The following is an 11,571-nucleotide window of genomic DNA, read 5'->3' as shown; positions in this document are numbered from 1 at the left end:
ATGAGAAGAAACCTTGGTAAAATTTACTCTCATAGCTTAGTTATGAGAAGATGCAGGGTAGTTATTTGCATAAATAACACCCCCTACATAATGGTGGCCCGTACGGGGAGTCGGAGTTTAAAATTGCCAGAAAAATGCGTTTAAGCACGCCCAAAGTTCTCTGAGCGGTTCAAACGACAGATCAAGGCGCCGAATYAGCTTTTTTCGCCGTATTTCGAGACGAACCGTTCGGTTTTTTCCGTCCCGGAAGTGGTTGTAGCTAACGTGTTAGCGTGTGTCACCTTCAAACTGGCCCCCGTATTTCGTTCATTAATTTATGAGTTCTTAAACTCTTAAATGTTAGCGAAAATACGAAAATAAGATGAAACTGCGTTCGCAGATTTAGATCTTATCGATAAAATAGCGTTTTGCTATTTATAAGAGCGAAATTTATATTTCCTTTTCAGGAAGTGACGTCATTACCTTTAAGAACCGTGAAATGCTTGATTTTGACAGTTTAAATGTTAAACCTTTGTTTTACGACTTAAAATGACAAGAATAACAACAAAATCTGCAGCTTTTGCTATATTCTGAACACCTCAGTCATGAAAATGGTCTTATACCAACATTCTTTTTGCCAAACATGAGTAAGTAATATCCTTTATTTACTCCTCGATGCACAGAAATATATTTTCATGAGAAAAATATTTTAAAAGTTCACCATTCATGAATGGGACTCGTACTGGGACCACCATTAATGAATGGGACTCGTACTGGGACCACCATTATGTAGGGGGTGTTATTTATGCAAATAACTACCCTGCATCTTCTCATAACTAAGYTATGAGAGTAAATTTTACCAAGGTTTCTTCTCATTACTTTAATATTTGTCTGTGCAAAGTGAAGTGACACAAGGAGGGAACTCAGACATGGTTCAAGTTGATTCATAAAAGATTATGCAATGTATTGTTGCATCTTTTATTTATTTATATGTCTCATTTCATTGCACATGGGAAATCTTTACATTTGAAATACATTAAAAACAGACACAATCTTCATTTTCATTGTGGAATCTATTAAAATGTTTAGTTAGAAGTGTGATAGACTCAGGAGAGTCTTTGTACATTCAGTGATTAGTGACTAATTTAATCCACATTCACTTTTATTTTTCTTCTCCTGTAGATCAAGATTGGAGTGAGTTAATCCCTGAAACTCAGCGCTTGGACACAAGTGCTCAGAAAGCAAAATGCCGGTTGGCTCAGAAGTCCAAACGCCAGGCTCCATCTCGGAGCAAACTGAAGGAGAGCCTCGATTCTCCTCATCCTCAGGTCTGTGCAGAGTAGTTGATACTTTGTGATTTGACAGCTATTCCAGAAACATATTATTTTCCCTGTATTTATGCTTCAAGTTAAGAGGACTCACGAAAGCTCATGAGCAGATCAGCCACAGTGAAAGTAGCTTTTTGTTTTGTTGTAATACTAGCTGGCACCTAGATGGCGATTTTGTTCTCTGGCCACTGCTTTTGAGAGTACTTTTTTTCTTGTAAAAGAGTAAATTTACCAGACAGTTCCAAAATATAATAGAAAATGTTGTTTATTTTCTCCTGAATGCAATAGGGCATCATGGTCATAACAATGAAAGGTTTTGTTCCATAAATAGCTTGTATCCCCTTTCCTGGAATTGTTTGTATAAATAATTGGTTTGATCTCTCCAGGAAGCTGAAGAAGACAACGGAGAACAGGAGGAGCAGGGATCCATCAGGAGGCGGAGGTCCATCCAGGAGAGCCTGACTCTCCCCATCCCTGTCTGTTATCCCACAAACGGACAGAAAGATGATCCAGGCGAGTCTAGAGACGCTTCCCAGAGTAAAGCAGAGCTTTCCAGCAGCCCGTCTTTGTCACCGTCACAAGGAGACAGCATTGACAGCTGTGGAAGTCCTCCTTTGTCACCTCCAAAGCACAGTTCCTCACCTCAATCTCCCTCTGGTTTCATGCATAACGTTAAGAAGAAGGATTCTAAAACCAAGGGGAAAGAGCTCAAAGGTATGCAAAAATACAAATGTGATGTCTGGAATAGCAAAGCATTTTCTTTTTACTGAGACTGTTATTTCTTTTGTTCTTTACAGAGGAGCTAAGTGAGGCTTCCTCTGCAGCAAAACCTAAAAGACGATTTCCAGACTTTGGGCAAGTATTCAAGTTATTCACTAATCGGCTGCAACCACGTTCACAACCCATTCAAACTAAATAAATGTTACATATGATTGAAACAGGGGCCTTCGAAAGTCAGGTGGTAAAGGGAAAAAACAGGACAAAGAGGCGATGAGAGCATCTTTGGACAGCAGGTATTTTAGAATAAATACAGTTTTTATTAATAAGAATGATTCAGGACTTAACACTTGTGCTTTTTACTTGTTACAAATATACAAATTCCTGTGTACTCATGATAAAATTACAAAGTAACTCGATGTAACTACAAATGTGTCTGTAGGGGGTCCAGAGGGTCTTCAGACCTGCTCGAGGAATCTGGTGGGAACCTGTCTCCTGCAGAGTCGATGACCTCCATCCCCACCTGTATGCCCTTCTCCTGGTTTGGAGACAAAGAGAGGGACAGAGACAGAGAGCCCTCCTCGTCCAGCAGCAGTCTGCCCTACACTATGAATGAGACCAGCAGTGAGCAAAGCCAGGATCGCAAAAATAAGGTACAAATCTTCCTGTGAATTTCTTATGAGGGCAACGTACGGGTTACAGAATATTCGTTTAAGTTTCTGTTTTCTGGTTTATTTATAAAGTAAGCTAAAATAGCTCAAAAATTTGGATCCGTCAGAGGAAGCAGAGACATGCTATTAATTGAGCTAACACTTTGTCCCCAAAGGGACTTAGTGTTGAAGAGTTACAACTTTTTAAATGTGTTTACAACAAAGTTTTAGTGCAGTATATTGGTAATCTTTTGTGGACTTTCATAATGTTGAGTGTCAGAGCTGAACTTTACTCAACATAAGATAAAATGCAGATCAATAAATACAAACACAAGTAAAAAATATGCTTCTGTCTTTATTTGTCTTGGAAACAATTCAGTCCATACACAGATGTGACTCAAACTGTTTTAGACGCAGTTTTGTTTGTGAGTGAAAAGTAGCAGAACAATCAGAAACGACAGCGTAATGTGTGTAAAAACAGCACCTCTCACATCATTTCTTTGGTTTAAAGTTTCTCCTTCTCATCCACTGGTTTTCTTTTAAGTGATCTGTAGCCCCAACAAACAGCAAATTATACCACTTTTACTCCCAAGAGCACTGAAAGTTTTGAGTTGTTGTCAAGCACGGTTGGATTGTGTTGCATATTAGTCTCAGGAAGAGCTGCTAAACTTTTATTTTATTCACAAATCAGTGTGTTTTATCTTCAGAATAGAGAAATTAAATGTCCACTGAGTTTTAGAGGGAGAGTGCTCAGATTAAACAAAGAACAAATTTCCACCAAAAATAAGTGTGTTGTTGTTGTCTGTGTGGGAATATCGTGACCTAAATTTGCAAGTGATACAGCAAATGTACCCGGTGGGAAGCCTGGCAGTCGTTTAGGCTTTGGTGGGCTGCTGTTCCCAAAATACAGTTTAATGAGTTCAAGACACGAGCTGAAACTGCAGCAGCAGATTACAGAGACACTTTGGTTCTGTTCCTGTGTGATTTATGGTATTTTTCATTTAATCTGTCTGTGATTCGCTGTCTGATTTATCCCTGTTGGCCGTGTTTCCTTCAAACAGACAAATCTCTCCTGGTCCTCTTTATTCAGTCGCTCATTAGATTTGGTACAGTATACCCATTTTTGTTCCACCTTCAAAGCACAGTAGTGGATCACTAACTAACCCCGATTTTTAACTCCTCACTTTCAACACACCCTTCTAACGTTTTGTTGTTACTTTTGTAGTGGGTATGTGGTAAAGTTTCTAGCAGCAAATTGTACACTTTTTTTTAAATTAATGTTAAGAAACCATTCAGGTGTTAGAAGAAATAAATGAAGCCACAAGAAATTTTGAGGACATGTTGAGCTGCCTAACTGGAAAAGAAGATCTAGATATTCAGTTTAAGCCAACATGATGTGCAATTTTATTATTTGTGATACTTAAAGCCTTTCTCTGTGCAGAAGCTTTGTCAGCACTTAGCTGATGCAACAACTTGTGGTTTTGGACTTTTTCACCTAATCAAAATTTATTCTTAACAAACATATGTCTTAAACCCTTAACTAACCAAATGTTGTCCCCTTAAGTGAAAACGTTACCTCATACCTGACATTTCTGTGTTTTAGTGATCTTTTATTAGCACTGTTAGTTGCTGTAGTTCTGGTGGTGGATTGTTTGATGTTATTTAGTTTGAAAAGTGTGTTGCACGGTAGATTCTGATCATCTTTTTTCCTTCACTTGTTGAAGGTCACAGTTAGTCTTTTCTGTGTAATCAATAACTTTAACAGCTGCTACTGTAATAGTTTTGATCATTTGTGAGCATATAGACCACTCTTAACCCCTTTTTGTTTTAATGTTTGCCTCTCATAGTGACGTTAAAAGAAAGAAAACTGTTGCTTGGTGATGTGTTACTTTTGTAAACGCGTTCCTTCTTTCCACTTGTTCCAGAGTTTTTCGCTCATAGATGATTCTAACCCTGCCAGTCCCAGTTCAGACCTCACTGGGTTAGTCGCTGAGCCCATTCTGTCTGGGCGCTCACATACTTTAATCTTCTCTTCCAGCGAGGTGAGTGCTCTCCTTGTTGCACCGTCACAAAAGCTGCGCAGGATGCCTTGATGCAGCTGAAAGGGGACATTCTCAAGCATGCTCTTTGAGCCCGCTCTCCCCTTTCATAGCTCAGATTAAACCATGAATGGACAGAGAATATGAGCTCTGCATGTCTGTCTGTTAAAGCCGTTTTGTTTTGTGTTATGGCTTAGCTTCTCCTAAGTCGGCTGTGATTGGAATGGTGCGTACGTTTGCTTCTGTATGATGTTTCTTTTTATAGTTTTCTTTGTTGTCTGCTCAGTGATGTGTGCATTTTGCTGGGATAGTCAATTTTCACATTTCAGTGTGAAGAGATTGATGTGGATCACAGTTTTACTGGTAGTTTTCTGACATTGCACGCTTGTTTTCTGTGTGCCAGCTTGGGAAACTTTTTCTTCATATGCTGTAGTTGGTTTTATTGTGTGTGTATGTTCAGGTGACTTATTGCCTATTTGGCCCTTTTAAAAAAGGTTACAAATCATACATATCATGTGGCTTAATAAGAGGTGTGTGCAAGTATATACATTATTTTTATTAATAATTTTTCATTAAGTTCATGTATATTCTTTTTCACTTGTGTAATAAGTTTAAAGTAGAAATACTGCAACCAAAATAACAGTATAATTAATTTAACCTCCATCTGTGATGTGTTTCTGTGCAGACTTTGGATGATGAACCAGTAGCTGTAGGAAAGGAGTATCAGTGGCAGAACCGACCAGTTCCTGAGTGGACCAATCAGCAGGTCTGTCACTGGTTGATGGGCATGAATATGGACCAGTACACACCTGAGTTCACAGCTAAAGGTGTCGACGGCCAGCAGCTCCTGAACTTGGACAGTGAGAAGCTGAAGGTAAAACATGTTCTGCATCTTTGAACCAGAGTACAGTGATGTAGGTGGAGTTAGGAAATAAACAAATGTGGTTCTGATTATTGGTTGGTTGGTTTTGATCAGGCAGCTACTGCCCCTTGGTGGCAARAGTGGTTTTTGTGTATTTGAACGGTTACTAGTAGTTGCAGTTGTTTGATTCGTGTAGTTTTTTTTTTTTTTTTTCAAAGTCACACTTCCTTCTTTCAGGCACTTGGTGTTTCGAGTCAAAGCGATCGTTCAACCATCAAGAAAAAGCTTAAAGACATGAAAAAAGCCCAGGAGAAGCTGGAGAAACAGCGAGAGAAAATGGAAAAAGAAGTCCGACGCAGTGCTAAACTGCCAGTTTCTAATGACTCTGTCTGCTGAGGAATCAGCTCTGTTCTCAGAGTCAAGTCTTCCCATGAAGCTCATCTCCGTGCAGAACTCAAAACCTTTTTTCCTCTGCAGCCTGGGTTCTGTGGTGGTTGGCACCATCTCTGCCCTGTTGGCCAGCTGGGAACTTCCCGAGTGACATTTCTCTGTTTTCCCTGTGCAGCTTTTCTTCAGGTGCATCTACTCAGTCCTGAGACAGGAGACGTTGGATGATGGTAACTTGGAGTATGATGTGTTTGTGTTGGACTGGGACCAGCTGATAAAGTGACCGTTAATTCAACATGTATCATATCTGTGACTGCTGGAGTCTGCTCATTCTGTTGTGATTTATCTTCATTTTATCAATGTTTTCTCTCAGATGAATTAACTTCAGCTTCAAACATTTTATTTGAACGAGGAATGTTATATTTGGCTTGTGACCAAAATGAAAATTGACATTTTCACCACTAAAACCTACAAGCTAATTGTAAACGTCTGTACTGAAAAACGATTTTAGTTCTTACAGATCGAGCGCACGCTTATGAAATTAATATGTAATCAGCTTTTGTTTTTTTCCCCCAAATATGCTTTGTATGTTTTCTGAAAATGTCTGACTCAGTGTTGAGTTTTTGGTGGGAACAGTTTTTGTACAGTTCTGATAAAAGCACTATATTTGTCTTTTAAGCTTGTGTGGGTTTAAAGGTTTTTTTAATGTATAAATAAGTTTTATACTTATGTCTGCTAACTGCATATTTTTTACTTTAATTTCATCGTACGTTTTATACTCTAAGTTTTCTACTAAGTAGAATAGCTAAACCATTTATTTTCTGCTGGAAGAAAAGCAACAAAATGATTTGGGGACCAGGTGAACGCTGCTGCTCTGTGCTCGACCCAGACTCGGTATCGCTCAGATGGTACCGCAACGCTGCATGTGAATAAAGACACTAAGAGGACCTCACAGGACCAAAAGACAGAAACCGGTGCGTTAATGTGAGGCTGAACAATGAACAGGTTCTGTACAGAATATAAAATGTATGACTGCAAGAACATTTTCTACGTCGAGAAGCGATTCTTGGTACACACAGCATCAATAAACTAATTTTCACTCATCGTGGCTTATGTTTATTTCACTTTATTCTTCTACAGCAAATAACTCATAATAATCTAAATATTTCAAATTGTTTTTCAGCAGCACTTTTTCCAAACAACCACAATTGTTTCACATAATTTATTCAAGATTTTCCTCCAAAAGAGCATCATGCGTGAAGACATCCTGCCCCCAGCTGTCCGCTCAACAAACATCCCATCTTCAGCACTTTCCTCCACTTGCATAGAAACAGACTGAATAATCTGAAAATTCTTATTTGCTGAACATCATCCACTCAAATAGATGCTCTCACAGTGCAACATATTAACAATGAACTAAAGCTTATTTAACAGATTCCTAATACTGCATATCAGACACCAATACTTTGCAGGTATTATAGGTTACAGGTGACAGGATGCTGAAAACAATCATGTTAGTAAATAAAACAATGCAACAATAAAATCTTGCTCAGCATATATCTGTCAGCAATCCAGTTTGTAACAGTTATCTGAGATTTGACCTAAAATCAAACATCCTAACCAGATGGCAGAAATATTTAGTTTTAAATGAAAAGCTATAAACTTCAGGTTTTTTTCCACCACAAAACAAAATTCAAAGTTAACATAAAACAGATGAGAAACCCTGCAAAAATCAGTTAAGCCGAATAAAAGCAGCAAACTACTGCCCCTTTTCCACTACTGCCACTTAGTCTAGTGTCCTTACGGTTCCAAGCCATTTCCATTAGGCCAGATCCATGGAACCAGCACTTTTTTAGTACCTACTTCATTGTGGATCCAACCGGCCCCAGCTGACACCAAAATGCGACGTCAGAACACTGTTCGTCACTGATTGGCTAAATTTTTTGCAAATGTTTAAAATTTCAAAAGTTAGTCATCAAATGTGTTTCCATCTCTCATTTTGCCCATTAATTTTTTTTCAAAATACCTAAAAACCACCTCCACCAACCACTCAAAACACACCCATTGGAACCGGACTGGAACATCAGTGGAAAACCAACCGGTCCGACCCGTACCTACACCGACCGTTCCGACACTACACTAAGTGGCACTAGTGGAAAAGGGGCATATAAGATGAGTTCTGATATCCAAATGTAACATTTTAATCTTCAGTGCAAACACTACTGAACAGAGAAAAAAGGAAAATAAATATTCCTAGAAGAAACAAATCAGATCAAATCTAATCTGTGCAGCACATTATTTCAACCTCGTTAAAATACAGCAACAATACTTTATTCTTGTTCAGTAGGAGACACTGGAAGCTCATTTATTAACGAGGAGTTTTTATGTTTAAATAGTTATTTCCAAACAGGGTGTTCCTTATGAAACTTAAAATGTGTGGCACTAAACATCCAGACATCCTTTGTTCCCCTCTTCTTTTAAACTCACTGTAAAAACGGATCAGCTTACACACTAAAACTCACTAACAGTAATCTCTTTTGCACTGTGCAACAAGATTTTTGTTTTTTGTTTTAGACACTTCGAAACGTGGTCATATCCTTTGGCTCTTTGCTCGGGACGCACCAGTCGTCGGCCTCGTGGATGGTCTTGTAGTGCTTCCAGGCCGACTTGTTATACACAGGGAGCCTCTCGATGGACTCGGTGGACAGCGCCTGAGATGAGAATTTGATCAAAGTTAATACGCTCCCAGATTTTTCACTGAGGAACGTTAAACTCTGCTGCGGTGAAACTCTGGTTACCCGAATGTAGATCACAGCATCGGTCCCATATCCCTCCAGAGAGTACAGCTTCAGGTCGCCCTGAAAATACCGAGCGTACAGTCGGGAGATGGGCAGGCCATGACCATAACCAGCCTGGGAAGAGAAAAAAAATTAAAGGGATAAAGAAACAAACTGTTTTTATGTTGCATTGATTGAGAACATCACAAGAAGAACTAAACATGGGTTTTTACGATGTAMAAACAACTGTGCATTGCCACGTAGCATGTCATTGCAGCATGGCTTTGCCTGCAGCATTGGACTTGCAGAATGAACTTTGACCAAGTTCAAAGGTGTTTGCTATACCAGCTTGTGCCTGTCACATCAGCAGGTGTTTGTAATTAAGGTAATTGTGTGACAATATGAAGTTTGAAGTGATAGATTTTTTTAAGTTGCGTTAGCTGGGTTTTGAATCCTGATCTCCCACATGAAAGTCCATGACATAGACCATTAGACCAATGGAGCTGTGGCAGAAGGTGGTGGCAGGGGTTAGTTTGTATGTGTGCAGAAAGAGGCCACATTGCCAATACAATTAGACACAAAAATGCATAATATTACAACAATAGAGCAGTATTAAGACAATGTTATAGTAAAACATCAAAATACAATCATAAGTACTGTAAACACCGAACTATTGAGATTAAATATAAAAAAATATGGTGCAGTACCAAGTTGTGTACAGCTGGGGGCAGTATTGGACCATTACAAGGCCCCATTGACTCTCATATGAATTTGGAATAAAGTTGAAACATTAATATTTCAAAAACTACATGTTGTCCAGGTACCAAAAGGCATAGCAATCATTTGGCACAGGACCTTTACAGATATAAATTACAATGGCAGCTGTAGGACAATGTATGCAGGAGCATTAGACTTTCAGAATGAACTTTGACCAAGTTCAAATATGTTTTCTAAACCAGCTTGTGCCTGTCACGTCAGCAGGTGTTTGTAATTAAGGTAATTGTGTGACAATATGAAGTTTGAAGTGATTTTTGTTAAAGTAGCAGTAGCTGGATTTGAACCCTGATCTCCCRCATGAAAGCCCACAGTGCTCATCATGAGACTACAGGAGATGTGGCAGAGGACAACCCAGGGACTGGATTGTATGCATACAGAAAAAGTTTACCTTGCCAATGCAATTATTGACACTTAAGTGCAATAAATTACAGCAATAGGACAACATAAAGACAGTATTACAGTAAAACATCAAAATACAATCATATTAATATTGTAATCACTGAACTACTGAGTTTAAATATTATAAAACTATGGTGCAGTACCATATTGTGTAGAGGCAGCAGGGGGCAGTATTGGACCAATACAAGGCTCCATTGACTGCCATTATCATTTATTAAACATTAATATTTCAAAACCATAAGTTTTACAGGCACCAAAAGGCATAGCCATCATTTGGCACAGGAGCTTTACAGATATAAATTACAATGGCAGCTCTAGGACAAAGTATGCGGGAGGAGAAGCATGGCAAAGTTGAGATGACTTGGATGGGAAACGAATCACAATAGTGTGCATTGCATTGGCAATGCACATTGATTAGGAGGGAGTGTGCTTCTGAGGATCAAGCCGGTCAAATATTTCACTGTCGTCCCTGAACAGGATGGCTTCATGATTCAGAAATATAAGAGAGTCCCTGAAAACAATCAAGTGAGGCGTTTCCACTTGTTTATTTAATATTTAAAGATCTAAGTTTTATCAAGCCACCAAGTTCCTCTGCTTACAGTAATTATTTTATTAAAAACTAGAGAAGTTGCATTTCCTGCGAAAATGCTAGTGTGAATGCCTGTTGCTGAAAACTTTAGCTCAAAGCTGCTGAAAGAAGCTGAAATTGAGCTGAACATGTTTAATAGCAAAAATATTTTTGTAAGCTAAACTTGAAAAGCTGGAAGCAAAAAAAGAGCAGAAAATCAGTCAAAAGGAGGAAAAATATAGCTGAATTAGCATAAAAAAGCTAAATTAGCTGAACATAGCAGAAAGCAAATGTAAGAAGCATAAATAACTCAAAATAGCAGAAAGAAGTACAAAAAAATCAATACCAACTTAACATTAGCTAAAAGTGCAGCAAATAGCTAAATATAGCAGAAAGCATCTGTATGAAGCATAAATATCACAAAGTAAAAGAATTACCAAAAAAATGTAATTAACAGAGATAAAGCAGAAAGGAGCAGAATTTAGCTAATATAGCAGCAAAACAGCTAAAATTAGGATAGAAATAAGCTAAAGGTAGCAGACTCAAGTTGAAAGTGGCACCCAGATGGTGAAATGGTTGTGAAAATAATATTTTAGCAGGAAAAAAAAAAACATAAAACTACTAAAAAGTGATCATTTGTGGTAAAATATCTAAAACAGCCAAAGTTTTTAGTAAAACAGCTAAAAAGTAGCTGGAAACATTTTGCATAAGGATGCATAAGGAGCACAAGTTTGCTGAATTTAGCAGAAATAAGTTGCAATAGCTACAAAAAATGTGTATTTAGCTTAAAAAAGGCTAACTTTAGCTAACACCAGCTAAACATTAGCTAAAAGTGCAGCAATTAGCTGAATATAGCAGAAACCATCTGTAAGAAGCTCAAATAGCACAAAGTAGCAGAAAAAAGCACAAAAATAGAAAAAAAAATAAAGAACAGCAGAAAGAAGCAGAATTTTAGCTGAAATAGTAGAAAAGGCTAAAATTAGGGAAAAAATTGCTAAAATTTGCTCAAGAGAGTAAAAAAAGAGCATAACTGAACAAATTGTGTAAGGTTTTGTAAAGATTTTGAAACAATTTGAGGGATTTTAAGG

The 11,571-nt window shown here is 38.2% G+C and overlaps 2 protein-coding genes across 4 annotated transcripts in view; one reads left to right on the top strand and one right to left on the bottom strand.

The window, feature by feature from the left end:
* ppp1r9ala (protein phosphatase 1 regulatory subunit 9A-like A) overlaps positions 1 to 7,066 on the top strand; it is a 32,310-nt gene extending 25,244 nt beyond the window's left edge. The window contains exons 12-20 of one of the 3 annotated variants that reach the window (XM_014001361.1): positions 1,162 to 1,307; positions 1,694 to 2,021; positions 2,105 to 2,162; positions 2,249 to 2,320; positions 2,467 to 2,677; positions 3,736 to 3,780; positions 4,600 to 4,716; positions 5,399 to 5,587; positions 5,813 to 7,066. In XM_014001361.1, coding sequence (XP_013856815.1) covers positions 1,162 to 1,307; positions 1,694 to 2,021; positions 2,105 to 2,162; positions 2,249 to 2,320; positions 2,467 to 2,677; positions 3,736 to 3,780; positions 4,600 to 4,716; positions 5,399 to 5,587; positions 5,813 to 5,971 — 1,325 coding nt within the window. In that variant the 3' untranslated portion in view covers positions 5,972 to 7,066. The remainder of the gene's footprint in view (positions 1 to 1,161; positions 1,308 to 1,693; positions 2,022 to 2,104; positions 2,163 to 2,248; positions 2,321 to 2,466; positions 2,678 to 3,735; positions 3,781 to 4,599; positions 4,717 to 5,398; positions 5,588 to 5,812) is intronic. The other 2 variants (XM_014001364.1, XM_014001370.1) reach the window with 2 other exon arrangements.
* Positions 7,067 to 8,197: 1,131 nt separating this feature from the next.
* pdk1 (pyruvate dehydrogenase kinase, isozyme 1) overlaps positions 8,198 to 11,571 on the bottom strand; it is a 13,151-nt gene continuing 9,777 nt past the window's right edge. The window contains exons 10-11 of the mRNA XM_014001385.1: positions 8,761 to 8,874; positions 8,198 to 8,673 (exon numbers count right to left, since the gene is read on the bottom strand). Of these exons, the coding sequence (XP_013856839.1) occupies positions 8,533 to 8,673; positions 8,761 to 8,874 (255 nt within the window). The 3' untranslated portion in view covers positions 8,198 to 8,532. The remainder of the gene's footprint in view (positions 8,674 to 8,760; positions 8,875 to 11,571) is intronic.

This window comes from Austrofundulus limnaeus, unplaced genomic scaffold (genome assembly GCF_001266775.1).
Source record: "Austrofundulus limnaeus strain Quisiro unplaced genomic scaffold, Austrofundulus_limnaeus-1.0 Scaffold9, whole genome shotgun sequence".
Classification (NCBI taxonomy): Eukaryota; Metazoa; Chordata; class Actinopteri; order Cyprinodontiformes; family Rivulidae; genus Austrofundulus; species Austrofundulus limnaeus.
The sequence above is the reverse complement of the archived record's forward strand: the minus strand, read 5'-3'. Positions and strand labels throughout refer to the sequence as shown.